Consider the following 14683-nt stretch of genomic DNA (forward strand, 5'->3'; position numbering starts at 1 on the left):
TCCAGAAAATCCGCGCCCCACGCGCAAGCAACACCGCGGAGGTCACAGTAAGAGGCTTTATTGTCTGGGCAGAGACTTGTTTAAATACTTAGCGTGTCATTTTATTTGAGTGTGTTTGTTTGTAGATCGCTGATCTGTTTTTAGCCGTGTTACACGGCGGACCGAGACGTCACATCTGGTTCCTTTGTCTACTGTGTTTTGAGAAGCACGCGGTAACGAGCCCGGCGCTTCCTTTTAACGTGTTACCATCAGAGATATTGTGCGGAGATTTACATCTGTTAAAAGATAAATCTCACGCAACTGGACTGCCCGCTTCGCTGGAAGTTTGTCTCTGACGAAGTTTTGAGAGCTTTCCTGATCTCTCTCTTTCTCTTCCTCTCTCTCTCTCTTTTCTCCTAAACCTGTTTTTACACACGTCCCGACCTACACTTACATATTTCATGTGGCATGGATAAATCTAGACTAAAAGAGCCTAAATTCATCTCAACGCTGTTCGGCGCCAGAACCAGGAGATAAGAAATCTCTTTGTCTAAAGATCCCCTTTGTTTAAGGTCAGTGACCGGCAGCCATTTTGCGTGGCTTCATACGTGAATGTAACATCACCTTGAATTCGGCCAGAGGACGTCACCACGTGACCTCGTCATTACGCCATAGCCACTCCCCCTTTTCTTTCTTACACACACACACACACACAGAGACACAGACAGGCAGACACACACGCGACCACACACACACACACAGAGATACTAAGTATCACCTGTGTGGTTCCAATTTTGATAAGTGCTGCTGCTGTTGTTGCCATCTTTGAAATATTGGAGTTTGTTAAATGAAGAATCATTGAAATAACATTAACTTTATTTCCCCTTTTTAATAAATACTTTTGTAATTAAAGTATTCGTAATTCTGTGATTATTTGTGCATATGTATGTGAATACAGCTGGATTACTATAGCCTGTGCTCGAACTTAAAACCCTTCATTCCTGAATTGTTGGTCCCTGTAACCAGGGTGGTGCCCCGCAACAATAAGCAATGATTACAGATTGTATTATTCTTAATTGATAATTATATTGTTTTCATTAATTATTTTAACTATTATTAATGGATAACCGTATAATTTCTAATTAATTGTTTTACTATTCTTAATTAATAGCTGTATCATTTTTAATTATTTTTAATAAATTATTTTTATTTTAATAATCATATTTCATGATTATTCATATTTAGCCAACGTCAAATCTACTCCTACTATTGCACAACATCAGCATGAAAGGAACCGCCCTAAACTGGTTTAAATCATATTTTACAGATCGATTCCAATTCGCTCAAATTAGTGATGAGTCATATGTGCGCACCATAGTTCATCTCGGCCCAATTTTATTCTTATTATATATGCTTCCACAAGAAAACATTATCAGGACACATTCGGTTAATTTCCAATAATTAATTTTAAAATTGGGCAGATACAGAGCAACATTAGCTTCCATGTTTACTTCTGCAGTGTTGTTTCTAAACATGTTTGTTTGGTCTTAAGGGATGCTGGTTGCAGCTTACTTTCGGAAATTGTAAAAGTGACCTGCAGTATTTTAACCCGTGGAAAATAAAGATCAGCTGCAGGACTCAGTCCACAAAAACCCTGAAGCTGTTTGAAAGTTCTGTCAAGTTCAACTCAGTTTGCAGAATCCCAGACTGGAGAATCTGTTGACATTGCTGCTCCTGAACTTGCCTGTTGCTATGGATGTACTGTTGTTGTGATCACAGCCAGGTTACAGCCACTGGCCTGCTGACATTGCGTGGGGCGCAGACTACTCACGCCTGACAATATTTTTGAGCAAAGGTGGAGACATCTTTCGTAAACCAATGTTCCTTGATCATAGATAACATCCCCCTTTTAGATTTATGATCTTTAACCAGAAGTAACTTAGCATTATGGAGGAAGAAATGTTTGGGCCCATTTGGTTTGTTGTCAAGACCATACCACACACCTGTTCGGAACATAGCCCCAGTGATCCTCCATGTAATGAGAGAGAGGAGGACATATCAAAAATTATAAATACTTTCTGTGTATGAAAAAGAGGAAGTGACATTTTAGATGTCTGTGACAGCCTGTTGTTTGAAAGAGGAAGTGGTAGGCGAGCTGCAGCTTTCGGGAGCATCAGCCAAATCAGCCTACACATCCACCGAGCTCCAAGGACCATCCAGGCATCTCTATCCAACCACACTGGCTGATTCACGGTGCTTACAGCCCAGGCACACATGCCTCGTGTCTAGTCATTTCACCCATTTCATGAAATTTGACTAAAGGCCAGCGCATGCTTCTGCGTTTTCAAAGACAGGCAAGGACACGCAAGCGAAAGAGCCCCTTGTGTGCCCCTTGCGTGCTTGCGTGCGTCGCCCAATTTTTGTTGCTATACGACAAAGCTACGCAAGCCTCACGCTTACTACATCCTTTCCAGAGTTACATTTCCGGTTTCATGAACCATAATATCGGCAGAAACCAAGGAAGATTTAGAAGAACGAATATGGACCAAATAGAAGGGCGTTTGGCAGAAGACGTCCAAAAGTATAACCGCTTGTATAACCCGTCATTGACAGAATATAGGACGCGCAGAGACCAGGAGATCTCGGCTAGCTTCAGTTGCATGCCGACGAGTGTACTAAGCTGTGGAGGAAGATCAGGGATAAATTGGTCTGCCAGAAAAAGGATATGAGGAGCAGAAATGGCGATGTAAATAAACAGTCGACAATGACTGCCATACACAAAGAAGGCGTCTTTAAGGTCGTCTTCGACAAAAAAACGTTACTCCACCAAGTGTTCTGGCGGTGAATTGCTTTGCAACATGCGCTACCCTTAGAAAAATATAAATTAAGATGACTCCCTCGACACAACTGTGTGAAAAGCCGCAGACGCAGTTGCAGAACCATGCGCCGGCCTTAAGTGTCACTGAGTGTATTCTGTCAGGGGGGGTGAAACCTTGACATCGCAAGGACCAGCATGATTATTTTCTCCATACCCTGTTTTGCCTTGTTTTTATCACATTCGTCTGTTACATGAAATTAAACAGTGTCTTCCATTCAGTTCGCCCTATTCATCATATTGTCCTGGTTCATTTGGCCATTTTCATGAAATTTGTGTCGCTGAAAACTGGGTTTCTGTAATCGTGCGAGGGGTGAAACCTGGACATTGAGACGACCAGTATGACTATTTTCTCGACACCCTGTTTTGCCTTGTTTTTTGCTAATTCAACACTGTCCTTTTTTTCCATCCCCAGAATGAGCCCCTTGGACATCATTCAAAAGTGTCATGTTCTGTCATTTTAGTTTGTTGATTTCAGTCTTTTGTTAAGAGAGTTTTCTGTGGGGCTGTTGGGCTCTGGGAGGACCCCACACCCTCCAAAAGGGTTCTGGTGTGGGTGGTGGACGTTGGAGTGGGGGCATCCACAGCGGGAGCCTCTCTCTTCAGCCGCCTGCTCACAGGCACCAGCCACCTCCAGCCCCGACTGGGTCGCAGTCTCCTCCTGTCCAGCTCCAGAGGGCCCCGGCTGACGCCACTCCTGTTCCGGCCTCGGAGGTCCTCGTGGCGCCAGCTCCAGTCCCTGTCCCACGCCGGAGGTTCTTGGCTGACGTTCCTCTTCTATCCCTGTGTGGGTTATGAGGTTTATTCCAACCAGGAATACCCAAGCAGGGGTTTACACTTCGCTTCTCTATGGGGTCATTTAGACCCACAGCTGATTCCAATTGTATTTTCGGGGGGTCAATTAGACCCACAGAGAATACGGTGTGTTTCTCCCTGACCATGACACAATGTCTTGTTAAGTGCGTTTCACCAGGGAACAGGTTCTCGAACAGCTATTCTCCCAGCAACAATCCTCTTAACCCCGAAGAGGACTTGCAAGAGCAAGAACGAGAAGTGGATCGAGAAACGGATGGGGAAGCAGACCGATAGAAGGGAGAAGAAGACCAACAAATGTACAGAAAAGCAGACCGAGAAAACTGAGACGACGACCAAGAAGACTACGACCCAGTGGGTGATGCTGCTGCAGATTCATCATCCTTCAAGGAAGATGTAAAAGAAGAAGAAGGACAAGACCACGGCACCACCAGACTCATGGAAAGAGAGACCTTCCTGTCAAGAACAAAGAAATAACATGGTCCTCGAAGGAGTAGGGCCGAGAGGAGGGCCGCTGCTCCTCCTTCTCCTCTGCTGCGGGTCAAAACGTTACCACTACGCCCATCGGGTTCCCCTGATGATGTCCCTCGCCGGTGACCTAGCCTCGACGTTCCACCTGTTTGTTACGCTGATGGTAGATAACGTCATCCAGGAGATGACGAATCAGGAGGGTGGTCGAAAATATGGTGACGGTTGGAAAGGGATGGACGAGACTGACCATCCCTTTCCAGACTCTTCGTTGTATTTTGTCGACACTAAATGACCAATTATGAGTAAAAACAAAGTCTCTGGACCATATTGGAAGAAATGTCACACTTTCCGGTCCCCACTTTGCAATCTTGGCGCCCACTCTTGGCAAGGGAGGACTCTTGCTTCCGTCACTACCCATTTTTATTGATTAAGTTTACGAAATCATAATCATTCACAATTTCCCTTGTACACTCAATGTAAGATGTGGACATCTTCACGAATCCTTGTTTCCTTCTCCGGTAAAACTATGTAAAATGCCATCACTGTTATATGTTTGTTTCAAGGATAGGTCAGATAAACATTATTAACAACAATAATCCAGAGACAATGACTTATAGTGTTCAAATTCCTGTCTGTTTGATTTTCTATTTGAGGAATCATCTCAACAGTCATGAACAATTTGAATTTCAACATGCTGTCTGGCATCACTGCTACAGAAAGAGGAATCAAACCCAGCACACAGTTGCACAGTTAAAGGTCAACAGGAGGTGAAATGACCAAGTAAGGGCATGAACTTTGAGGTGGCATCCGCTTAGTGCATAGAAAATAGTCAAAACATTAGTAAGACATTCATCACAGTACTAAGACGCTGATCAGTGAATTTTTCTTTTCTTCCTCATTCATGCTGCCTGAAAAAGGCAATCATACTTTATAGATTCACTTTTATATTGATTTTAAAAAACTCCATCCTCTACAGTTATCTTGACTTGATGATGGACAAAGACGAAGCCCTAAATCTTGATGATATATCAAATAATAATTGATAATATCACGCCTGTAAAATGTTCACAAGATTTACATAGTAAAATAAATGAATTACAACTAAATTAGAGTCAAAACCAAGGGCATTTTTACTACTGTGTATACCTCTGCCAAGGTCCAACAGTCTCCTTAAATCCAGTCAAGCTGCCCTAACTTGAATACATTTACATATCAGGCCCTTAAAAAAGGCCTAATTTTTTTCATTAACATCCAGAAGTTGAATTTTTTAACTCAGTTATTCCAGCAAAGCCCCTAATGGATTGTTTCACTTTGAAATTATTCTGCAGCAGTAGCACCAATGGGCTTTTAGCATCCTTTCTAAACACCCATGAGTGAAGTCAGGTGCAGAGCTGAGCTTGTCCACACAACACAGGATAGAGAGAGAATGAATAAAACAATAACTAAAGGAATACAAGTGACCAGGATAGGCCGATTACTGACCTATTGGAATCAAGCGCTGATATTTCAAATGATAAGCTCAAAAACGATTTCAAACAGAAAGGAAGAAAAGCGACTCAGGAGCAAATGAAAAGCTGAGTCATCACTTTTTTTCAATGTTTGTCTTTGAGTTCCTTAAATCCTGCATTGAGTATCCCATCACTGAGAATGTATGGAGGAGACTGTCTGTCACTTCAAGGAAACGACACTGATCAAGGTATTGTAGATAATGTGAAGTAAAATATAAGCAGTGAGTTAGTAACACTGGTGGATTTTACTTCTTACGTATTTGCTTTTTTTCTTTTCCTAACATGCATTTGCAAATAAATGTAGTCTAAAAATGTATAACAAATCAAGGATCACCGCTCTTTATGAATATAAGCCATTTACCTTGACCTCACTGAATCTATCAGTATATTGGTTCCTCTCACAGGCAGTATTGTTGACAGCAATGTTCAAGAAAGCCTGAGGCCACAGTTTTCACCTCCACAGCTGCTGCTCACGTCTCCCAACTCCATCAGATCCGTGACCAGGGCGGAGAAAACTAAGGGAGGTGTGTCCCCCAATTTACACAGGGCCTGCGATGCCTCGTCAGGGCTCCTGCTTGTTCTAAATAAAACTTCTCCTCAAAGTAATTGTCAAACTCAGCCAATGGTGCTCATCCATCGTAAATTTTCTATATCAATTTTCAAACTTCAAAAAAGGCCTTCTCTCAGTTTTATGTTAAGCAGGTGGACCCAAGAAGCAGAGGTAGAGTTTTAAACAAAGTGTCCTTTTAATGGGAAATGTCCAACAGAGAAAACAACAAACCGAGAAATCTCAAAAAAGTCCCAAATGAAAAAACCAAGAGGACACAGGGGATTGCACCAGGAACTTACTAGAGACAGATATGAGGCAGAGGATGACCGGCACAGGGGACGAGGCATTAACAACGACAAACCGACAAGGACAAGGGGAAGCACAGAGACTTATATACATAGGGAAGGCAAGGTCAATTGAACACAGGTTGAACACATGAGGCCTGATGCAGACAATCACAAAGACAGGAAGTGACGAAAAAAAACACACAAGGGCCGTTACTACAAAATAAAACAGGAAGCAGAACACAGGGATTGGGAAAAAATTTGAAACAGAAACAGCTCATATACAAACATAAACACAAGGATAAACATGAAACAGAAGGAGGCGTGATTATACTAAAAACAGACTCTTCAGACAGAAGTGGAAATAAACAGATGACAAAACCATGAAACCTTCACCTAGCTAATGATTCTCCTTAAATGTAGCTTAGATAAAAACCTTGCTTATCACACAGTGTGTAACATGTCTCAATGTAGTGGAAACGTGATGTAAAATGAGCAATCAGCAGATTATGAACTTTTAAAATAAAACAAGTGGTGTCAGTATAATGTCAACATGGGACAAATGCAAGGGTGATAAAATGGAAGGGTTTGATTTTAGTCATGTTATTGTTGTAGGTTTGTGTGTGTATGCGCTTGTGTGTGAATTAGTGTGAGTTGTTTTAGCAAAAAGGTCTCAAGGGGAGAGGAAGCAGTCAAGCAAAGACAGTATGACAATTTTTGCTCATGCACAAACAGACACACACATCCACATTTACAAACACAGATGCATGGTTATGCACATCAGAAACCTGAACCTTGACTTTTCTATTGAAGCAGATATTTTCCGGTCCTCTTTTCCCCTACACACCAATGACATTGTACAAAATACATTTCATTCCCATCAATCAGACCAGATAGTATCTTTACGTTTAGCAGACCCCAACAATCATAGCATAATATATCTAATATTATATGAATTGAATACAGGATAACATTACTTATTGCAGTATAGTTATATGGTATATTTTTAGCTGCACTCTATAGGTAAAGACCTTTATATATAAGGCTTCTCAATTTCAAATTTCATAAAACCGGGAACACTTTTATAATTTCTATCAAATTACCTCAAAGCAGTTATAAAACAAAACTAACCAGATTGAGACAGTTTAAACATTGTTTGCACTTTGCTTAAGTCATTCAATAAAATGAGCTGGTTTTCAGACAAAATGGAATGTGGTTTCATGACATACTTCTGTGATCGACCCACCTCTTGGAAGAGAGAGAGGCAGAGGAAGCATTGCTATTAAATTGAGCATATGTTCAGGGCGCCATTGCTTGTTGACCACTGTCGAACAGACAGAGCCATCCAACTAATCTGCAATGTTGGTCGTATAGTATATCTGTTTAACTGATTAAAAGCATGTGGTTTGGAAAAAAAACAGATTTTCATTTTGCCTCCAAAATTGAGTTTTTATGGTATGCAGGCTGGGTGGTATTCAACTTGTAGGTCACTGGATCTGGTTGTCCTTTTCCTAGTTAAGTGACTACTGTGGCCAGAAAAGGAATGTCCACTACAGCCCTCCAAAATCTTCTCACACCTCAGTGTGCTGGAAAGTTGTTTTTGGCACTGGGATGAGCCAAAGTAGTAAACCAGAGGATCCAGGAGGCAATTCAGACTTCCTAAACACATTAACACGAGATAGGCTGCGTAAGAGCCATCAGTGCTCTCTTGGATCGCCTCAGCACCTCCTCCGTTAAATTGCAGATAGTGGGCCATCAGTAGACAGTTTGTGGGTGTGAAACACAGCACAAATATCACCAGCACTGTTCCAGCCATCACCACTGCTCTTGTTCTCCTCCGTGAACATCCTAGAAGGTCGAGTGGGACTCTGCTCAGTGCCCAGATCACACAAGTGTAGGACACCACTGTGATGAGCAGAGGCAGGAAGAAGAAGGCACAGCACACAGCAATGAAGTAGATCTTGTAGTACCAGATTATCTCCTGCACACACTGGACGTCGTGGCAGGTGGTGATGTTCAGCTGAATTAGGTGAAAAGTCTGGTCGTGGAGGACAAGGGGCACAGTGCCAGCAAAGGATAATATCCACATGGCGACGCAGGCCATGATTGCGTTCCCTGGCGTCCTCCAAGACAGAGAGTCAACAGGATACACTACAGCAAGGAGACGGTCCACACTGATGCAAGTTATGAGCAGAACAGAACAGTACATGTTCCAGTAGAAGGCTGCAGTGACAACCCGGCACATGAGTGAGCCGAATATCCAGTTGTTGCCTCCAAAGTGGTAGATGATCTTGAAGGGGAGCAGCGCAGCAAAGAGCAGATCGGCACAGGCCAGATTCAACATGTAGATTGCCGCCGGCTTCTTGGGTTTGATCTTCAGAGTGAAGGCCACCACTGCACAGATGTTGATCGGCAAGCTGATGAGGCAGACCAGTGTGTAGAAGAAAGGGATGAGGATGGTGGACACAGAGCCTGTGAGAAACAACAGTGCTTCTTTGAAGATTTCCACCCTCTTGATACTGGTTACATTCAGCACCCCCGTTCCATTGATGTTGGTTTCATTATGCATCAACATACTGTTGTTTCTGTTATTTCTTTCAGGTACCGTATTTAGCATTGTATATTCATGTCGAGGGAATCCCCTTTCTCTTATCGTAACAGGCTTTTTCGTCTCCTTCAGTGTAGCTGGAGAGAGAGAAAGAGAGAAAAAGAGTCAGAGGATCCAAGATGTAGACAAAGATAGTTGATACAAGATTTGGGAGATCTTTTTAAATCATATAATAAATATTCTCGGACTGAAACAATTTCGTTATTTACTTCGTCAGTTGATTATCAGCATCGGTAAAAACTTTGACTTAGAATCACTTAATTGATTATATATTTTTCTAAGTTTACATTTTTAATGGCCATCGTTTAAAAACATTTAATAATAATTTATAGTTCACACTATCAATCCAGAATATAATCTCCATCCACCACAGTTATCTGGACTTGATGAAGGACAAAGACAAAGCCATGAATCTTGATGATATATCTGATAAAAATTGATAATATCTCATATAAGTGTAAATTATCAGGGAACATTATTATAGCAACCTTAAATCCGTTAAATTGCAAATAAAGTGCCAAAAGTAGACAGTTTGTGGTTGTGAAACACAGCACAATTATCCCCAGCACTGTTCCAGCCATCACCACTGCTCTTGTTCTCCCGCGTGAACATCCTAGTGCACAGCGTGGGACTCTGCTCATTACCCAAATCACACAAGTGTGGGACACCACAGTGATGAGCAGAGGCAGGAAGAAGAAGGCGCAGCACAGGGCGATGAAGAAGATCTAATTGGACCAAATTATCTTGTTTCCAGTCTGGAGGTCCTGTCAAGTGGTGATGTGCAGCTGATTTACGGGAAAGTGCACACGACCAGGGATAATAGGTTTGGTGTGGTCTTTGGTACGTATGTTTTGTTTCCTATTCACTTGGGTTTAGTACCTTTTGATAGAACAACTGACAATGCATCTAATATATCTGCACTTCCTCCATAGAAAAACATGTTTACCTATTCACAATATGATTGGTTAGGTCTTCTTTTCCATCCAATTATCATCCATCCATTTCCATCTATCCATCTATCCATCCATCTCCATCTATTCATCCATGCATTCGAAACAGTTGAGCAACTGCAGCTCCCGCCATCCACACCCCAACAGTGAAGCCTTTTCAAAGTCACTCAGATCTGTTCTTCTTGCCTTAAACCCATCCAAGTTAAACACATGTATGATATATACATATAACTGTACAACTCTAAATACTCTCCATTCATTCAGCCTATTCCCTTTAAATTGTCTGTAGTTGATATGTTAATACCAACTCATAATACTATGACAATAATAATAGCAGTTAAAAATCAAACCAATTATACCGGTGTTATTTTTTCATTAAAAGTGAATCGTTCTTACTGTTTTTGATCCGAGCTGAGGCAGCACCTGCACACACCAGAACCAGCACTGTTGGAACCACTTGAAACATTGTGCTGGTGAAAATGAAGCAATAAAAACTATATTAACTATGATTCTATTAAATATGGTTAATCCGCCTGTCAGTTCTCTGGGTGTCTCGTCTCTCGCATTTATTCTGCTGCTGATTGTGACCAGTGAGTTGGTTTCCTCCCAAATTCTGAAGGAAAAAACAAAAAAACAGCCAATCAGCAACAGCCTCTGTACACACAGAGACACTCCTGTCCACTGAAATCACCTTTCCCATCACACTGACAGGAAACACACACACTGACTGCACCATAACTGGACCTTAACATGTATTAAAGGTTGAAGGAGACAGCATTGATTCTTGGCTGCAGACAAAAGAACACCAATCCTCATTCCACTGCTATCAGACTCCACAGCACCAATATAAACCTAACACAGCACAATTTGTCCACATTACAGCTACGCATCGCTACTTTTGCATGTATATACACACAGTTATACTATAGTGCTAATATGGTGAATTTATAATATATATGTGTTTTTTATATTTATAAACATTTTGTGTAGTCACGTGCCTTTTTATCTTCATAAGTCTCTAAGTGCATATATATGGATATGTCTATTTCAAAATCCCATTATACTAATGCAAAAATACGGTGTATACACTACAAACCATATTTTCTGTCAGTTGTTAAAGTTTTTATTTTATTCTCTTGCCTCATTGTGACTTATCTGCTGCAAGTGAATTTCCCTGGTGTTGGATCAATACAATTTTTTTTTTATCAAATAGAAAACTATGATACATTTTAGAGCAAATTACAGTATTTTGGGCAATCAACAGTCTACAGGCAACAACAAAACATGCTTGGTGTAACCTAACTTTAAGATCAAGCACTGAGAGCACAAAAGCTCAGAAATGTACTCAGGGTCTTCAACTTGCCTAGTTTCTTAAGGGTTATTCTGTATTAAAATCTAAACTCTGTCAAAGAATAGAGTCCATACTGGAGTAATGAAAGCAGACCCATACAGACCTGGGCTGAAGCGGGATTATAATGAATCATAATGAATAATGTTCAACACAGTTTGCAGTATCCCAGACTAGATACTCTGTTGTCATTGCTGCTCCTGAACGTGCCTGTTGTTGTGGATGTACTGTTGTCGTGATCACAGCCAGGTTACAGCCACTGGCCTGCCGACATTGTGTGTGGCGCAGCCTACTCATGCCTGACAGTATTTTTTAGCATAGGTTGAGAAACCTTTCGTAAACTAAGGTTCCGTGATCATAGATAACATCCCCGTTTTAGATTTATGATCTTTAACCAGAGCTAAGCTAGCATAATGAAGGAAGAGATGTTCAGGCAAACATGGTTTGTTCTCATATCACACACCAGTTAGGAACATAGCCCCAGAGCTCTTCCATAGGGAGATCTCAGGAGGAGTGACAGTGGACTGAACTGCAGGTAGAGAGGAGGACATATCAGAAGGGATAAATACTGTCTGTGTATGAAAAAGAGGAAGTGACATGTTAGATGTGAGGGTGACAGCCTGTGGTTTGAAGGAGGAAGTGGTAGGCGAGCCGCAGCTTTCGGGAGCATCAGCCAACTCCGTAGCACCTGTATTTGCACAACATTTGCATACAGCAGCAGTCTTGGGGAGAAAAATGGCATTATGTTTCTTTTTCCAAAATTTCAAGACATTTCTTATTATCTTCTCACTTCCCACATTCTGACCTTTTTATAGTTTTTTCTCTAGGAAGTTTAATTTTGTCGACACTGAATGACCCATTATGTGGGAAAACAAAGTCTCTGGACCATATTGGAAGAAATGTCACACTTTCCCGTCCCCACTTTACAATGAGATCCTCTGGGCAAGGGAAGACTCTTGCTTCCGTCACTTCCCATCTTTATTGATTAATTCTACAAAATCATAATCATTCACAATTTCCCTTGTACACTCAATGTAAGATGTGGATATGTTCGCGAATCATTGCTTCTTTCTCTGGCAAAACTAGGTAAAATGTGTTGAGATATCTATGTTTAACCGTATCCTATGAATAATATCAGCTGCATAGTCAATATAATCAATAATGCACAATACAAAGTATAAACTGTCAATGTAACCTGTGTAACTGAAATAACATGTTTGTGACAGTTGGTTCCTCAAACAAACTGTGAGCCAGAGAGATGGAAACATGAAGCTGTTACCCAGACAGTACTCAGAATAGGCTTAAGCTATAACTGTTTTTTTCTCTTAGAATAAGGTGTTATCTTTTTGACAAGAATCATACATAGCAACCGAATGGTAACCATGCACATGAACTTGCGACATTCTGATAGTGTAAAAAACACAGTTCGAGGTGAATGCGAGGTGAACAAATTTGCATAACTGCACATTAAGGAAGCAGCATACATTAGACAAATAACTGAGTCTCCTCGAAAGAGGACCTCGTCTGGGCCCACCCTGTGTCTGATTATATATACTGTGGATTTAGGATTGAACAGGGCTTCTTCTCGACAAGATCCAGTAAAGCTGGTGACGTGTCAAGGCAGCACCCCAGAGACTCTCTGTAAGAATCTCATTGTTTTACAATAAATTTTCAATTTCCAGAACTTCATGTCTAAGTGTCCAATTATTCCTTCTCAAAACCTGGATCAACAAACACGTTTGTCCATTCGCCAAAGGCAAGGTCAAGTTTAGTGCCTGGCGACGACAAATGCCATCACTGTTTTATGATTGTTTCGAGGATAGGTCAGATAAACCTAATTAACAACAATAATCCAGAGACAATGACTAATACACCCGTTCCAGATAAAACCATAAACGTTTTAATTCCTATGTCTGTTTGATTTTCTATTCGAGGAATTATCTAAACAGTCATGAAAAATCTGAATTTCAACATCTCACCATATATAAGATGACCAATGAGAGGTCTTTGGATCCCTGTGAAGAAGGTCCGGAACCCAAGTCACGTCGGTCCTCTCGTCTCTTAAATGTCATAGGTAGAGGCAGAAGATTTTTCTCTCCCAGGTGGCCAACCACCGAAGACTTCTAGGGTCCAGACGATCTTTCAAGGGATCCTGTTTGTGACACCAAGTTTGTATTGGAAACTTATCAATTGTTTTGAAATATTGAGTTTCTCAGACCGGAGTTTTCTTTGAGTTTTAATTATTAGCTTTGCAGAGGGTTACAAAGCCACAACATGGCTCAGAGTCCAACCACGAATAGGAAAAAAGTAAGGATTTATACAATGTGATAAACAGGAAAAAAGAAATAAAAAACAGACAGGAAACGTCTGCTGTCTAGCATCACTGCTACAGAAAGAGGAATCAAACCCAGCACACAGTTGCACAGATAAAGGTCAGCAGGAGGTGAAATGACCAAGTAAGGGCATGAACTTTGAGGTGACATTAGCTGAGTGCCCAGAAAATATTTAAAACAGCAGTACGACATTCATCATAGTAGTACATTTTCCATTACACTCTGATCATACAATGATCACAAGAAAATAGTCAAGAAACACCATAACAGACATCAAATCATAGAAGAATATTTAAGAGTCTTCAACACATGCACTTTATGTAAGTAGACATAGACATCCACCATGGAGAGTTCCTAGACCTAGAATATATGAGGCATGGCGATGAGGACAATTGAGCAAGTATATAAAAAAAAAAACATCGAAGGTTTAGGAGGAAATCAGGTTACAAAACAACATAATCACACGTCTGTGGACAGGAATGGATAAGACAGAGGACCCACACTAATGTGGGGAGGTGTTGCAAAGAGAATCCCATAAGGTGAAAGACCTGGTTCGTTTTCTCATCCTCTGAACATCAGCACCAGAGGCAGGACTTTTGTCCATGTCAGACCTGTGTCTACACAACACTTTGCAAGCTGAATTTTGAGTGTGCTGTTTTTTCGTTCCACAGCTCCACCACTGGCTTTGCGACCACACTTGAAGTTAAATGTTTAAAGCTCAAGGTTTTTTATGAAGTTGTTATTTAAAGCAGATCGTTGTTGATTGTTATCTTATTGCTTATACACGTGTGTAAAATTTGAACACTATTTACATAGTAAAACAAAATACTTGAAAACAAATGAGTCAACTTTTTCCTCAGTAGTTCCTTCAAAGCCTCACAAGACTCTCACATCTGCACATCACCAATGCATGTGTGTCTGTGTGTGTGGTACCATATAATTCAGAGTTTCCAATTATTTTATC

General features: G+C 41.0%; 1 protein-coding gene across 1 annotated transcript; it reads right to left on the reverse strand.

The window, feature by feature from the left end:
• Positions 1-6389: 6389 nt before the first annotated feature.
• LOC133975571 (proteinase-activated receptor 1-like) lies at positions 6390-11740 on the reverse strand. The gene is made up of 2 exons (XM_062413553.1): positions 10435-11740; positions 6390-9165 (listed from the first exon to the last, which is right to left on the reverse strand). Exons 1-2 carry the CDS (start codon positions 10502-10504, stop codon positions 7931-7933), a joined length of 1305 nt encoding a protein of 434 aa, XP_062269537.1. The 5' UTR covers positions 10505-11740; the 3' UTR covers positions 6390-7930.
• Between the last annotated feature and the right edge of the window lie 2943 nt (positions 11741-14683).

Source organism: Platichthys flesus, chromosome 19 (genome assembly GCF_949316205.1).
Source record: "Platichthys flesus chromosome 19, fPlaFle2.1, whole genome shotgun sequence".
NCBI classification, from domain to species: Eukaryota; Metazoa; Chordata; class Actinopteri; order Pleuronectiformes; family Pleuronectidae; genus Platichthys; species Platichthys flesus.